At 44.6% G+C, this 17296-nt stretch overlaps 1 protein-coding gene across 2 annotated transcripts in view; it reads right to left on the bottom strand.

The window, feature by feature from the left end:
* cfap65 (cilia and flagella associated protein 65) overlaps positions 1-17296 on the bottom strand; it is a 68663-nt gene that overhangs the window by 43422 nt on the left and 7945 nt on the right. For both annotated transcript variants that reach the window (XM_041868823.2, XM_045214168.1), the window contains exons 2-5: positions 13763-13839; positions 13261-13445; positions 3073-3175; positions 919-1085 (exon numbers count right to left, since the gene is read on the bottom strand). In XM_041868823.2, the coding sequence (XP_041724757.2) occupies positions 919-1085; positions 3073-3175; positions 13261-13445; positions 13763-13837 (530 nt within the window). In that variant the 5' untranslated portion in view covers positions 13838-13839. The remainder of the gene's footprint in view (positions 1-918; positions 1086-3072; positions 3176-13260; positions 13446-13762; positions 13840-17296) is intronic.

Genomic DNA, 17296 nt, shown 5'->3' with positions numbered 1-17296 from the left:
TTTAACCACTATTAACCAACTTACCTTTAACCACTATTAACCAACCTACCTTTAACCACTATTAACCAACCTACCTTTAACCAATATTAACCAACCTACCTTTACCACTATTAACCAACTCACCTTTAACCACTATTAACCAACCTACCTTTAACCACTATTAACCAACCTACCTTTAACCAATATTAACCAACCTACCTTTAACCAATATTAACCAACCTACCTTTAATCAATATTAACCAACCTACCTTTACCACTATTAACCAACTCACCTTTAACCACTATTAACCAACCTATCTTTAACCAATATTAACCAACCTACCTTTAACCACTATTAACCAACTTACCTTTAAACCACTATTAACCAACCTACCTTTAACCACTATTAACCAACCCACATGTAACCACTATTAACCAACCTACCTTTAACCACTATTAACCAACCCACCTTTAACCACTATTAACCAACCTACCTTTAACCAATATTAACCAACCCACCTTTAACTAATATTAACCAACATACCTTTAACCACTATTAACCAACCCACCTTTAACCATTATTAACCAAACTACCTTTAACCAATATTAACCAACCTACATTTAACCACTATTAACCAACTCACCTTTAACCACTATTAACCAACCTACCTTTAATCACTATTAACCAACCCACCTTTAACCACTATTAACCAACCCACCTTTAACCACTATTAACCAACCCACATTTAACCACTATTAACCAACCTACCTTTAACCACTATTAACCAACCCACCTTTAACCACTATTAACCAACCTACCTTTAACCAATATTAACCAATCCACCTTTAACCACTATTAACCAATCCACCTTTAACCACTATTAACCAACCTACCTTTAACCAATATTAACCAATATGATAATAGAGAGTGTAGCTTGCCTGGCGTTGCGGAACATGAAGGTGGTCTGTGATTGGTGGAGAACAGCACAGGAGGGCAGGAGGACAGACTCAGGTACGTCCAGAGCGTGGCGAGGGATGGTCGCCCTTAGCGACACCTGGAACAACCCATCCTTACTCTGGAACTCTATGGTGTCCTGGTAGTCACACTGCTCAACATACAACACACACACAGTCTGGATTATACATGTTATTACCAGGCCAGTGTCCAGTCTGGATTATACATGTTATTACCAGGCCAGTGTCCAGTCTGGATTATACATGTTATTACCAGGCCAGTGTCCAGTCTGGATTATACATGTTATTACCAGGCAAGTGTCCAGTCTGGATTATACATGTTATTACCAGGCCAGTGTCCAGTCTGGATTATACATGTTATTACCAGGCCAGTGTCCAGTCTGGATTATACATGTTATTACCAGGCCAGTGTCCAGTCTGGATTATACATGTTATTACCAGGCAAGTGTCCAGTCTGGATTATACATGTTATTACCAGGCCAGTGTTCAGTCTGGATTATACATGTTATTACCAGGCCACTGTCCAGTCTGGATTATACATGTTATTACCAGGCCAGTGTTCAGTCTGGATTATACATGTTATTACCAGGCCACTGTCCAGTCTGGATTATACATGTTATTACCAGGCCAGTGTCCAGTCTGGATTATACATGTGTTATTACCAGGCCAGTGTCCAGTCTGGATTATACATGTTATTACCAGGCCAGTGTCCAGTCTGGATTATACATGTGTTATTACCAGGCCAGTGTCCAGTCTGGATTATACATGTGTTATTACCAGGCCAGTGTCCAGTCTGGATTATACATGTGTTATTACCAGGCCAGTGTCCAGTCTGGATTATACATGTGTTATTACCAGGCCAGTGTCCAGTCTGGATTATACATGTTATTACCAGGCCAGTGTCCAGTCTGGATTATACATATGTTATTACCAGGCCAGTGTCCAGTCTGGATTATACATGTTATTACCAGGCCAGTGTCCAGTCTGGATTATACATGTGTTATTACCAGGCCAGTGTCCAGTCTGGATTATACATGTGTTATTACCAGGCCAGTGTCCAGTCTGGATTATACATGTGTTATTACCAGGCCAGTGTCCAGTCTGGATTATACATGTGTTATTACCAGGCCAGTGTCCAGTCTGGATTATACATATGTTATTACCAGGCCAGTGTCCAGTCTGGATTATACATGTTATTACCAGGCCAGTGTCCAGTCTGGATTATACATGTGTTATTACCAGGCCAGTGTCCAGTCTGGATTATACATGTGTTATTACCAGGCCAGTGTCCAGTCTGGATTATACATGTTATTACCAGGCCAGTGTCCAGTCTGGATTATACATGTTATTACCAGGCCAGTGTCCAGTCTGGATTATACATGTGTTATTACCAGGCCAGTGTCCAGTCTGGATTATACATGTTATTACCAGGCCAGTGTCCAGTCTGGATTATACATGTGTTATTACCAGGCCAGTGTCCAGTCTGGATTATACATGTGTTATTACCAGGCCAGTGTCCAGTCTGGATTATACATGTGTTATTACCAGGCCAGTGTCCAGTCTGGATTATACATGTGTTATTACCAGGACCCCAAGTCCCGAGCTCTGCTGGTCGGCTACTGCTTAGCAACCTAGTAGTGCCTAAAGCCCTGGTCTGCCCTAGAAAGCCTATGTAAATTACAATCGGCAGAATAGGCAAACACATTTTTGGGGACTGCCGTTTTGGGGTTTAAAATTAATTAATTATGATCAAGTTCGATCCCCAAGGTGAATTATTTTAAAGTTCGCTACAAATCGAGATATTTAATGAAATAGTGATCCATTCTGACTGCTACATTTGTCGTCACACAGGACCACGTGCTGACACAGACCAATCACGGGCCGGCAGGCTACGGGGAGGCTCTCTCAGGCAGGATGAAAGCGACTACATCGACCATGATCCTTTGCCACTTTCACCGTGATCCGTAGCAATTTTTTGGTGCCATTCAGCCCCATTCAGCAATTTGCTTCAAATTCAAATACTTCCGGCTTCATGCGCCATTGGGAGTTTTCCATAGGAAAACGTGGATTACGTCAGCGCTATCACTATCCAATGGTTTTAATATCTATGGTTATTACCCTGTCAAGGGGGCGGAATGTAACAGGAAGAGAGAAACATGTTCCAGGACTCAGAGTGATGATCTGAGGAAACAGGGTGGTGAAGAACTTTGACACAGGAGGCCTGAGAAAGACAAACAAAATGTTACTAAACATTATGCTGTTCCATCAAACATCAAAGAAGATGTACAGCGCCTTCGGAGAGTATTCAGACACCTTGACTTTTTCCACATTTTGTTAGGTCACAACCTTATTCTAAAATTGATTAAATCATGTTTTCCCCCCCTCATCAATCTACACACAATACCACATAATGACAAAGCAAAAACAGGTTTTTAGAAATTTTAGCAAATGTATTAAAAATAAAAAACGGAAATATGACATTTACATAAGTATTCAGACCCTTTACTCAGTACTTTGTTGAAGCACCTTTGGCAGCGATTACAGCCTTGAAGCTTCTTGGGTATGACGCTACAAGCTTGGCACACCTGTATTTGGGGAGTTTCTCCCAGATCCTCTCAAGCTCTGTCAGGTTGGATGGGGAGCGTTGCTGCACAGCTATTTTCAGGTCTCTCCAGAGATTTTCAGCTCTGGCTGGGCCACTCAAGGACATTCAGAGACTTGTCCCGAAGCCACTCCTGCGTTGTCTTGGCTGTGTGCTTAGGGTCGTTGTCCTGTTGAAAGGTGAACCTTCACCCCTGTCTGAGATCCTGAGTGCTCTGGAGCAGGTTTTTATCAAGGATCTCTCTGTACTTTGCTCCATCCATCTTTCCCTCGATCCTGACTAGTCTCCCAGTCCCTGCCGCTGAAAAACATCCCCAGAGCATGATGCTGCCACCACCATGCTTCACCGTAGGGATGGTGCCAGGTTTCCTCCAGACGTGACACTTGGCATTCACACCAAAGAGTTCAATCTTGGTTTCATCAGACCAGAGAATCTATTTCTCATGGTCTGAGAGTCTTTAGGTGACTTTTGTGACTTTTGACTTTAGGTGACTCCAAGCGGGCTGTCATGCACCTTTTACTGAGGAGTGGCTTCCGTCTACCATAAAGGCCTGATTGGTGGAGTGCTGCAGAGATGGTTGTCCTTCTGGAAGGTTCTCCCATCTCCACAGAGGAAGTCTAGAGCTCTGTCAGAGTGACCATCGGGTACTTGGTCACCTCCCTGACCAAGGCCCTTCTCCCCCGATTGCTCAGTTTGTCCAGGCGGCCAGCTCTAGGAAGAGTCTTGGAGGTTCCAAACTTCTTCCATTTAAGAGTGGAGGCCACTGTGTTCTTGGGGAACTTCAATGCCGCATACATTTTTTGGCACCCTTCCCCAGATCTGTGCCTCGACACAATCCTGTCTCGGAGCGCTACGGAAAATTCCTTCGACCTCCTGGCTTGGTTTTTGCTCTGACATGCACTGTCAACTGTGGGACCTTATATAGACGGGTGTGTGCCTTTCCAAATCATGTCCAATCAATTGAATTTACCACAGCTGGACTCCAATCAAATTGTAGAAACATCTCAAGGATGATCAATGGAAACAGGATCCACCTGAGCTCAATTTCGAGTCTCATAGTAAAGGGTCTGAATACTTATGTAAATAAGGTTTTTCTGTTTTTTATTTTTAATAAAGGTGCGAACATTTCTAAAAAACTGTTTTCGCTTTGTCATTATGGGGTATTGTGTTTATATTGCTGGGGATTATTTTATTTAATAAATTTTAGAATAAGGCTGTAACGTAACAAAATGTGGAAAAAGTGAAGGGGTCTGAATACTTTCCGTAGGCACCGTACATACAGCGCCCTCCGTAATTATATTTTGTTTTTTTAGCTCTGTACTCCAGCACTTTGGATTTGAAATGATACAATGACTAGGAGGTTAAAGTGCAGACTGTCAGCTTTAATTTGAGGGTATTTTCATCCATATCGGGTGAATCATTTAGAAATTACAGCACTTTTTGTACATAGTCCTCCCATTTTAGGGGACCAAAAGTATTGGGACAAATTCACTTATGTGTATTAAAGTAGTCAAAAGTTTAGTATTTGGTCCCATACAGTATTCTTAGCACGCAATGACTACATCGAGCTTGTGACTCTACAAACTTGTTGGATGCATTTGCTTTTTTGTTTCGGTTGTGTTTCAGATTATTTGCCCAATAGACATGAATGGATAGTAAATAATGTATTGTGTCATTTTGGAGTCACTTTTACTGTAAATAAGAATATAATATGTTTCTAAACACTTCTACATTCATGTGGATGCTACCATGGTTACAGATAGTCCTGAATGAATCGTGAATAATGATGAGTGAGAAAGTTACAGACGCACAAATACCATACCCCCAAGACCCCCAGTACTTTTGGTCCCCTTTCAAGTGCTGTAATTTCTATGATTCACCGGATATGGATGGAAATACCCTCATATTAAAACTGACAGGCTACACTTTAACCTCATAGTCGTTGTATAATTTCAAATCCAAAGTGCTGGAGTACAGAGCCAAAACAAAACAAAAATGGTCACTTTCTCAATAACTATGGAGAGCACTGTATATGTAATTTGAACATGATATCATGGGAAAACTCTCAATATATTACAGTCAATGGGAAATGATGAGTGTCACAAGGTTGACGTTTTCCTCTCTCTCTCTCTCTCTCTCTCTCTCTCTCTCTCTCTCTCTCTCTCTCTCTCTCTCTCTCTCTCTCTCTCTCTCTCTCTCTCTCTCTCTCTCTCTCTCTCTCTCTCTCTCTCTCTCTCTCTCTCTCTCTCTCTCTCTCTCTCACTCTCTCTCTCTCTCTCTCCACCCCCCCTGCACCCTACCCCTCTCTCACCCTCTTCATTGCCCTCTCCCCTCTCTCCCCCTTCTCTCTCACCATTCTCTCTCCCTCCTCCTTTCCCTGCCTACCCCAACTCTCATCCCTCTTTCCTTCCTCTCTCTCCCCTTTCTCCCTCCCTCCCTCCCTTCCTCCCTCCCTCCTCTCTCTCCCCCATCCTTCCTTCACCCTCTCTCCCCCATCTCTCTACCCATCTCTCCTCCCCCCTCCATTCTCTCCCTGCCTCCCCCTCCTCTCATCTCTTTCTCTCCCTCCTCTCTCCCACTGACAGGCCGACAGACAGACAGACAGGCAGGTCGACAGACAGACAGGCCGACAGACAAACAGACAGACAGGCAGGCCGGCAGGTAGTGATGGGGGAAAATAATCTTTACAGTCACACTATATATACAAAAGCATTTGGACACCCCTTCAAATTAGTGGATTTGGCTATTTCAGCCACACCCGTTGCTGACAGGTGTATAGAAATCGAGCACACCACCATGCAATATCCATAGACAAACATTGGCAGTAGAATGGCCTTACTGAAGAGCTCAGTGACTTTCAACATGGGACCGTCATAGGATGCCACTTTTCCAACAAGTCAGTTCATCAAATTTCTGCCCTGCTAGAGCTGCCCCGGAACTGTAAGTGCTGTTATTGTGAAGTGGAAACGTCTCGGAGCAACAACGGCTCAGCCGCGAAGTGGTAGGCCACACAAGCTCACAGAACGGGACAACCGAGTGCTGAAGCGCGTAGTGCATAAAAATGGTCTGTCCTCGGTTGCAACACTCACTACCGAGTTCCAAACTGCCTCTGGAAACAACGTCAGTACAAAAACTGTTTGTCGGGAGCTTCATGAAATAGGTTTCCATGGCCGAGCAGCTGCACACAAGCCTAAGATCACCATGCTCAATGCCAAGCGTCGGCTGGAGTGGTGTAAAGCTCGCCGCCATTGGACTCTGGAGCGATGAATCCTGCTTCACCATCTGGCAGTCCGATGGACGAATCTGGGTTTGGCGGATGCCAGGAGAACGCTAGCTGCCCCAATGTATAGTGCCAACTGTAAAGTTTGGTGGAGGAGGAATAATGGTCTGGGGCTGTTTTTCATGGTTCGGGCTAGGCCCCTTAGTTCCAGTGAAGGGAAATCTTAACGCTACAGCATACAATGACATTCTAGATGATTCTGTGCTTCCAACTTTGTGGCAACAGTTTGGGGAAGGCTATTTCCTGTTTCAGCATGACATTGCCCCCGTGCACAAAGCGAGGTCCATACAGAAATGGTTTGTCGAGATCGGTGTGGAAGAACTTGACTGGCCTGCCAGAGCCCTGACCTCAACTCCATCAAACACCTTTGGGATGAATTGGAACACCGACTGCAAGCCAGACCTAATCGCCCAACATCAGTGCCCGACCTCACTAATTATCTTGTGGCTGAATGGAAGCAAGTCCCCCCAGCAATGTTCCAACATCTAGTGGAAAGCCTTCCCAGAGGAGTGGAGGCTGTTATAGCAGCAAAGGGGGAACCAACTCCATATTAATGCCCATGATTTTGGAATGATGTTCGAAGAGCAGGTGTCCAAATACCTGTCTGTCTGTCTCTCTGTCTGTGAGTGGATATGTCTGTCTGTCTGTGAGTTTATACGTCTGCCTGCCTGCCTGTCTGTCTCTGTGTCTGTCTGTCTGTTTGTGAGTTTATATGTTTGTCTGTGAGTCTTTCACCAATTTACCCATTGCAGCTCTATCACCAACTTTTTTGCCCTGAATGTTCCAATACCCTTGATGCATATCTATGCATCAATATCCTGTCTGTGGAGGTGGGAAAGAGAGGAGAGAGAGTTGGAGATGGGAGAGAGAGGAGAGAGAGAGAGAGAGAGAGAGAGAGAGAGACAGAGAGAGAGAGAGAGAGAGACCAAGAATTCACAAAATGGGGCAAACACCAAATTGAGACTGCATGCAGAATTCTGCAAAAATATTCCCTGTGCACAACGTAAAATACCAAATAATGCATGCAGAGCAGAATTAGGCCGATACTCGCTAATTATCAAAATCCAGAAAAGAGCAGTTACATTCTACAACCACCTAAAAGGAAGCGATTCCCAAACCTTCCATAACAAAGCCATCACCTACAGAGAGATGAACCTGGAGAAGAGTCCCCTAAGTAAGCTGGTCCTGGGGCTCTGTTCACAAACACAAACAGACCCCACAGAGCCCCAGGACAGCAACACAATTAGACCCAACCAAATCATGAGAAAACCAAAATATAATTACTTGACACATTGGAAAGAATTAACAAAATAACTGTGCAAACTAGAATGCTATTTGGCCCTAAACAGAGAGTACACAGTGGCAGAATACCTGACCACTGTGACTGACCCAAACTTAAGGAAAGCTTTGACTATGTACAGACTCAGTGGGCATAGCCTTGCTACTGAGAAAGGCAGCCGAAGGCAGACCTGGCTCTCAAGAGAAGACAGGCTATGTGCACACTGCCCAATGCTACCCTCCAGTCCCTCGACTTCTTGGCGCTGACGGAAACATGGATTACCACTTAAAACACTGCTACTCCTACTGCTCTCTCCTCGTCTGACCATGTGTTCTCGCATACCCCGAGAGCATCTGGTCAGCGGGGTGGTGGCACAGGAATCCTCATCTCTCCCAAGTGGACATTCTCTCTTTTCCCCCTGACCCATCTGTCTATCTCCTCATTTGAATCCCATGCTGTCACAGTCACTAGACCATTCAAGCTTAACATCCTTGTCATTTATCGCCCTCCAGGTTCCCTTGGAGAGTTCATCAATGAGCTTGACGCCTTGATAAGTTCCTTTCCTGAGGATGGCTCACCCCTCACAGTTCTGGGGGACTTCAACCTCCCTACGTCTACCTTTGACTCATTTCTCTCTGCCTCCTTCTTTCCACTCCTTTCCTCTTTTGACCTCACCCTCTCACCATCCCCCCCTACTCACAAGGCAGGCAATACGCTTGACCTCATCTTTACTAGATGCTGTTCTTCTACTAATCTCAGTGCAACTCCCCTCCATGTCTCCGACCACTACTTTGTATCCTTTTCTCTCTCGCTCTCCTCCAACACTACTCACTCTGCCCCTACACAGATGGTAATGCGCCGTCGCAACCTTCGCTCTCTCTCTCCCGCTACTCTCTCCTCTTCCATCCTATCATCTCTTCCCTCTGCTCAATCCTTCTCCCTCCAATCTCCTGATTCTGCCTCCTCAACCCTCCTCTCCTCCCTTTCTGCATCCTTTGACTCTCTATGTCCCCTATCCTCCTGGCCGGCTCGGTCCTCCGCTCCTGCACCGTGGCTTGACGACTCATTGCGAGCTCACAGAACAGGGCTCCGGGCAGCCGAGCGGAAATGGAGGAAAACTAGACTCCCTGCGGACCTGGCACCTTTTCACTCCCTCCTCACTACATTTTCTTCATCTGTTTCTGCTGCTAAGGCCACTTTCTACCACTCTAAATTCCAAGCATCTGCCTCTAACCCTAGGAAGCTCTTTGCCACCTTCTCCTCCCTGCTGAATCCTCCTCCCCCTCCTCCCTCTCTGTGGATGACTTCGTCAACCATTTTGAAAAGAAGGTTGACGACATCCGATCCTCATTTGTTAAGTCAAATGACACTGCTGGCCCTGCTCACACTGCCCTACACTATGCTTTGACTTCTTTCTCCCCTCTCTCTCCAGATGAAATCTTGCGACTTGTGACGGCCGGCCGGCCAACAACCTGCCCGCTTGACCCTATCCCCTCCTCTCTTCTCCAGACCATCTCCGGTGACCTTCTCCCTTACCTCACCTCGCTCATCAACTCATCCTTGACCGCTGGCTATGTCCCTTCCGTCTTCAAGAGAGCGAGAGTTGCACCCCTTCTCAAAAAACCTACACTCGATCCCTCCGATGTCAACAACTACAGACCAGTATCCCTTCTTTCTTTTCTCTCCAAAACTCTTGAGCGTGCCGTCTTTAGCCAACTCTCTTGCTATCTCTCTCAGAATGACCTTCTTGATCCAAACCAGTCAGGTTTCAAGACTGGTCATTCAACTGAGACTGCTCTTCTCTGTGTCACAGAGGCTCTCCGCACTGCTAAAGCTAACTCTCTCTCCTCTGCTCTTGTCCTTCTAGACCTGTCTGCTGCCTTTGATACTGTGAACCATCAGATCCTCCTCTCCACCCTCTCCGAGTTGGGCATCTCCGGCGCGGCTCACTCTTGGATTGCGTCCTACCTGACTGGGCGCTCCTACCAAGTGGCGTGGCGAGAATCTGTCTCCGCACCACGTGCTCTCACCACTGGTGTCCCCCAGGGCTCAGTTCTAGGCCCTCTCCTATTCTCGCTATACACCAAGTCACTTGGCTCTGTCATATCCTCACATGGCCTCTCCTATCATTGCTACGCAGACGACACACAACTAATCTTCTCCTTTCCCCCTTCTGATAACCAGGTGGCGAATCGCATCTCTGCATGTCTGGCAGACATATCAGTGTGGATGACGGATCACCACCTCAAGCTGAACCTCGGCAAGACGGAGCTGCTCTTCCTCCCGGGGAAGGACTGCCCGTTCCATGATCTCGCCATCACGGTTGACAACTCCGTTGTGTCCTCCTCCCAGAGTGCGAAGAGCCTTGGCGTGACCCTGGACAATACCCTGTCGTTCTCCGCTAACATCAAGGCGGTGACCCGATCCTGTAGGTTCATGCTCTACAACATTCGGAGAGTACGACCCTGCCTTACACAGGAAGCGGCACAGGTCCTAATCCAGGCACTTGTCATCTCCCGTCTGGATTACTGCAACTCGCTGTTGGCTGGGCTCCCTGCCTGTGCCATTAAACCCCTACAACTCATCCAGAATGCCGCAGCCCGTCTGGTGTTCAACCTTCCCAAGTTCTCTCACGTCATCCCGCTCCTCCGCACACTCCACTGGCTTCCAGTTGAAGCTCGCATCTGCTACAAGACCATGGTGCTTGCCTACGGAGCTGTGAGGGGAACGGCACCTCCGTACCTTCAGGCTCTGATCAGTCCCTACACCCAAACGAGGGCATTGCGTTCATCAACCTCTGGCCTGCTGGCCCCCCTACCTCTGCGGAAGCACAGTTCCCGCTCAGCCCAGTCAAAACTGTTCGCTGCTCTGGCACCCCAATGGTGGAACAAGCTCCCTCACGACGCCAGGACAGCGGAGTCACTCACCACCTTCTGGAGACACTTGAAACCCCACCTCTTTAAGGAATACCTGGCATAGGATAAAGTAATCCTTCTACCCCCCCTTACCCCACCCCAAAGAAAAAAATAGAAAAAATTAAAAAACATATTGTAAAGTGGTTATCCCACTGGCTATAAGGTGAATGCACCAATTTGTAAGTCACTCTGGATAAGAGTGTCTGCTAAATGATGTAAATGTAAATGTAAAAATAAGGTGAAAACTGAGCTGCAATTCCTAACCTCCTGCCAAATGTATTACCATTTTAGAGACACAGACCCACAAAGAATTCGAAGACAAATCCAATTTTGATAAACTTCCATATCTACTGGGTGAAAAACCACAGTGTGCCATCACAGCAGCAAGATTTGTGACCTGTTGCCACAAGGAAAGGGCAACCAGTGAAGAACAAACACCATTGTAAATACAACCCATATTTATTTATTTTACCATTTGTACTTTAACTATTTGCACATTGTTACAACACTGTATATAGACATAATATGACATTTGAAATGTCTTTATTCTTTTGAAACTTCTGAGTGTAATGTTTACTGTTAATATGTATTGTTTATTTAACTTTTGTTTACTATCTACTTCACTTGATTTGGCAATGTTAACATATGTTTCCAATGCGAGAGAGAGTGTGTCTAGCTAGATCAATACATAGTCTTCTAGCAAGGTTGTCCTGCATCATTGTGCTGATCAACTCCTAGCAGTTTATAGATCAGTCCATTATGGTAAGAGAGAGAGAGAGAGAGATACAGAGAGAGAGACAGAGAGAGAGACAGAGAGAGAGAGACCTTATTCAAGGTTTCAAAGACCTCTCTGATGAGAATAGACTACCCGTCCTGTTGGGGGAGGACGCAGAGAGCTGTGGGTTGGCAGCGCACTACATTGCTGCCACCATAAGATGAGGGACAGTGTCTGACAGCCAATAAAGGTCTTAAATTGAAATGAATTGAAATGAATTGAATTGAATTGAATTGAGAGAGAGAGAGAGAGAGAGAGAGAGAGAGAGAGAGAGAGAGAGAGAGAGAGAGAGAGAGAGAGAGAGAGAGAGAGAGAGAGAGAGAGAGAGACAGAGACAGAGACAGAGAGACAGAGAGAGAGAGAGACAGAGAGAGAGACAGAGAGAGAGACAGAGAGAGAGAGACAGAGAGAGAGACAGAGAGAGAGAGAGAGAGAGAGACATGTCTACGATGCCTTTCTCTATGCGTCCATATTGTGATGCTAATCTTCCCCAATTGACTGCAATGTATTGACATAAGCGTCAACACTGCGACACTCATCTTTTCACATTGACTGCAATTTATTGACATAAGATTAAATTGGTTGACGCTTATCTTTTCCCATTGAACCCAATGTATTGAGATAAATATCTGCTACTGTGCCATTTAATATTTTTGCAAAAAACGTGCCAGGATGCCGTTTCGAGGCTGCTAATGGACTGCCATAGCTGCTCTTATCTAAATTGCATATACTTTCATTGTGTCTGAAATGGCACCCTAGTCCCTATATAGTGCATATATTTTTGGGGTTCTGGCCAAAAGTTTGGACGTTTGTAAAGGTCCAGAGAACGTCGATATATGCCTTCCTCGGCACTCACAAAAAAAAGAAGAAAAAAACGATTGTCCAGCACTGGGAAAGAACTTGTGACGATCGGAGCCGAAACGGGCTGCTCAGACCAATGTTTCAGTTTATACTAGCATTAGCAAGATGGGAGGATGCTAAGAATACTGATGATACCTGATGCTAATAGCATGTCATTTTTCATTATTTTGTTTTTAAGCCTTCCCCAAACCATAGCCCTGACTTTAACCACTCTGAATTAATGCCTAAACTGTTAACCTTTGCGTTGTTTCTGTTTTTAACCCTGTAACCACAAGGAATTTACCCTGTAACCACGAAGAATTAACCCTGTAACCACGCGGAATTAACCCTGTAACCACGAAGAAAACCCTGTAACCACGCGGAATTAACCCTGTAACCACGCGGAATTAATGCATCAAAAAATGATGTTAATCATAATACGTTACATTTCTAGAGAGAAACTCTGAAATCTTGTTGAGCATTTAGTGCACTACTTCTGGGTTAATGTTGGGCTCTGGCCCCATGGGGCTCTGGCCAAAAGTAGTGCACTACATAGGGAATAGGGTGCCATTTCAGACTCAACTCTAGAGAAATAATCCCTGACACCAGACTCACCTGAAGCGTAGTTTCTGTAGTTTCCCACGGATGTTCTTCAGCAGCAGGGTCTTAGTGAACTCCCCTCCCAGCTCCCAGTCCTCCCACTTCAGCTCTTCCCAGGTCTCCACCCCCAGGAAGCAGCTACGCTGGGAGGACGTCTTCCTCTGGGCATTCCTTGACCGCTGCAGGGCTCGGCCTGGGCCCTGGGGGGCACAGTGAGGGAGATAACTTCAGACGTTACACTGCAATAACTCAGTAAAATGGGGATCTCCTGGCAAGAGGCAAAAGCCTCTCAGCAGAATAAGACTGACTTGGATGCCATACACAAGGGGGCCAAAAGGACTATGTCGCTCAGATAAATGGACCAAGAATAAGCAAGCCTGCTACACACAGTGCTGACTAATGATGGGGGAGGACCGTGTCCCTACATGTCGTGTGTGCATATTGCCACCAGAGGGGGCTGTTTGACTAGCTTTTATTTAAAAGCATCGTCAGCAAGAGCTGAACTACTACTTCCTACCTTTTCATCTTTACCACAAGTGGCTGTCCAGAGGAGGCCAGAGCCCAGAGGGTTCCCTGGAACCTCGGCCAACATCTCTGGGAAGAAAGACATAATGAACATCACCCATAATGCATAGGTAAGAAGTTATTCTACATAGGCTATTAAAATCAATGAATAGAAGCTGATGTACAACCCAAGCTCACCATAACTGCTGTATTCACCGTCATTTGAATAATACAAAAATAAGATGAATGTTTTTTTGTTTTTTTTAAAAATACACTGTCATTAGAAGTACTCTATGGATTCCTGTCGACATTCAGATGTACCACAGTACAAAAAAAAAACTATGATAATGTTTCTTCCTTATCATCATCAAAAGAAAACAGCCTGTGGATTTATGCCCCGTCATTCATTCCCTTGCATTTTCTATATGACTAGGCAAGTCGTCATGGGGGGGGGGGGAATAAGCAGTAGGAGTGATTAATGTTACTTATGCAATCTGTCCATATTTCTATAGCTAATGACTGCAACTTGCTGATTGGTCAAACCACAAGGTATAAACCACCCTATTTTACTAGGTCATTCTGCTGATATTACAAAACCAACAAATTGTTGGCAAACACTCAAGCCAATACCATTTGTATATTTTCACCACAAGCTTGTTAGCTAGACGAATAGCAGCACATAAAATCCAGAGTGGCTATGAGTGTAGCCTAATTTAGCAGGCGGAAAAGGAAGCTAGGTTGAATTAGCTGTATCAAATATGATATATTCTATTGACAAGATGGCAAAAATGACCGCCCTAACAATTGAAATACTTGTCCTCAATGATTGGAGCAAAGATGATGGATATATTGACAAGATACACTACCATTCAAAAGTTTGGGGTCACTTAGAAATGTCCTCGTTTTCGAAAGAAAAGCAATTTTTTTTTGTCCATTAAAATAACATCAAATTGATCAGAAATAGAGTGTAGACATAGTTAATGTTGTAAATGGCTATTGTAGCTGGAAATAGCAGATTTTTAATGGAATATCTACATAGGTGTACAGAGGTCCATTTCAGCAACCATCAGTCCTGTGTTCCAATGGCACGTTGTGTTTGCAAATCCAAATTTATCATTTTAAAAGGCTAATTGATCATTAGAAAACCCTTTTGCAATTATGTTAGCACAGCTGAAAACTCTTGTGCTGATTAAAGAAGCAATAAAACTGGCCTTCTTGAGAATAGTTGAGTATCTGGAGCATCAGCAATTGTGGGTTCGATTACAGGCTCAAAATAGCCAGAAACAAATAACTTTCTTCTGAAACTCGTCAGTCTATTCTTGTTCTGGGAAATGAAGGCTATTCCATTCGAGAAATTGCCTAAAAACTGAAGACCTCTTACAACGCTGTGTACTACTCCCTTCACAGAACAGCGCAAACTGGCTCTAACCAGAATAGAAAGAGGAGTGGGAGGCCCTGGTGCACAACTGAGCAAGAGGACAAATACATTAGAGTGTCTAGTTTGAGAAACAGGCGCCTCACAGGTCCTCAACTGGCAGCTTCATTAAATAGTACCCGCAAAACACCAGTCTCAACGTCAACAGTGAAGAGGCGACTCCAGGACGCTGACCTTCTAGGCAGAGTTGCAAAGAATAAGCCATATCTCAGACTGCCCATCTTAATCTTTTCTTTTTATTGGCCAGTCTGAGATATGGCTTTTTCTTTGCAAATGTTCTTTGGATTGGTGGATAAATCTCATTATTGTAATCCTTTTTTGGAATATTCGATGAGGGTTGTTGACGTCAACCGCCTGTATATGGAGAGATCCTTTGCTACTAGCCTCATGTCATGAATATGCATATCCATCTAGTGACAACTCCGATATAACATTATTTTCTCTCAAAGTTATTTATTTATTTATTTATTTATTTAACCTTTATTTAACCAGGTAAGCCAGTTGAGAACAAATTCTCATTTACAACTGCGACCTGGCCAAGATAAAGCAAAGCAGTGCGATAAAAACAACAACACAGAGTTACATATGGGGTAAACAAAACATAAAGTCAAAAATACAACAGAAAATATATATACAGTGTGTGCAAATGTAGCAAGTTATGGAGGTAAGGCAATAAATATGCCATAGTGCAAAATAGTTACAATTTCGTATTAACACTGGAATGATAGATGTGCAAAAGATGATGTGCAAATAGAAATACTGGGGTGCAAATTAGCAAAATAAATAACAATATAGGGATGAGGTAGTTGGGTGGGCTAATTTCAGATGGGCTGTGTACAGGTGCAGTGATCGGTAAGCTGCTCTGACAACTGACACTTAAAGTTAGTGAGGGAGATAAGAGTCTCTAGCTTCAGAGATTTTTGCAGGTCGTTCCAGTCATTGGCAGCAGAGAACTGGAAGGAATGGCGGCCAAAGGAGGTGTTGGCTTTGGGGATGACCAGCGAGATATACCTGCTGGAGCGCAGACTACGGGTGGTTGTTGCTATGGTGACCAGTGAGCTAAGATAAGACGGGGATTTGCCTAGCAGTGATTTATAGATGACCTGGAGCCAGTGGGTTTGGCGACGAATATGTAGTGAGGGCCAGCCAACAAGAGCGTACAGGTCACAATGGTGGGTAGTATATGGGGCTTTGGTGACAAAACGGATGGCACTGTGATAGACTACATCCAATTTGCTTAGTAGAGTGTTGGAGGCTATTTTGTAAATGACATTGCCAAAGTCAAGGATCGGTAGGATAGTCAGTTTTACGAGGGCATGTTTGGCAGCATGAGTGAAGGAGGCTTTGTTGCGAAATAGGAAGCTGATTCTATATCTAACTTTTGATTGGAGATGCTTAATGTGAGTCTGGAAGGAGAGTTTACAGGCTAACCAGACACCTAGGTATTTGTAGTTGTCCACATACAGTGGGGAAAAAAAGTATTTAGTCGGCCACCAATTGTGCAAGTTCTCCCACTTAAAAAGATGAGAGAGGCCTGTAATTTTCATCATAGGTACACGTCAACTATGACAGACAAATTGAGAAAAAAAATTCCAGAAAATCCCATTGTAGGATTTTTAATGAATTTATTTGCAAATTATGGTGGAAAATAAGTATTTGGTCACCTACAAACAAGCAAGATTTCTGGCTCTCACAGACCTGTAACTTCTTCTTTAAGAGGCTCCTCTGTCCTCCACTCGTTACCTGTATTAATGGCACCTGTTTGAACTTGTTATCAGTATAAAAGACACCTGTCCACAACCTCAAACAGTCACACTCAAACTCCACAATGGCCAAGACCAAAGAGCTGTCAAAGGACACCAGAAAAAAAATTGTAGACCTGCACCAGGCTGGGAAGACTGAATCTGCAATAGGTAAGCAGCTTGGTTTGAAGAAATCAACTGTGGGAGCAATTATTAGGAAATGGAAGACATACAAGACCACTGATAATCTCCCTCGATCTGGGGCTCCACGCAAGATCTCACCCCCGTGGGGTCAAAATGATCACAAGAACGGTGAGCAAAAATCCCAGAACCACACGGGGGACCTAGTGAATGACCTGCAGAGAGCTGG

Source organism: Coregonus clupeaformis, unplaced genomic scaffold (genome assembly GCF_020615455.1).
Source record: "Coregonus clupeaformis isolate EN_2021a unplaced genomic scaffold, ASM2061545v1 scaf0207, whole genome shotgun sequence".
NCBI lineage: Eukaryota > Metazoa > Chordata > Actinopteri > Salmoniformes > Salmonidae > Coregonus > Coregonus clupeaformis.
This window is presented reverse-complemented; position numbering and strand designations above follow the sequence as displayed.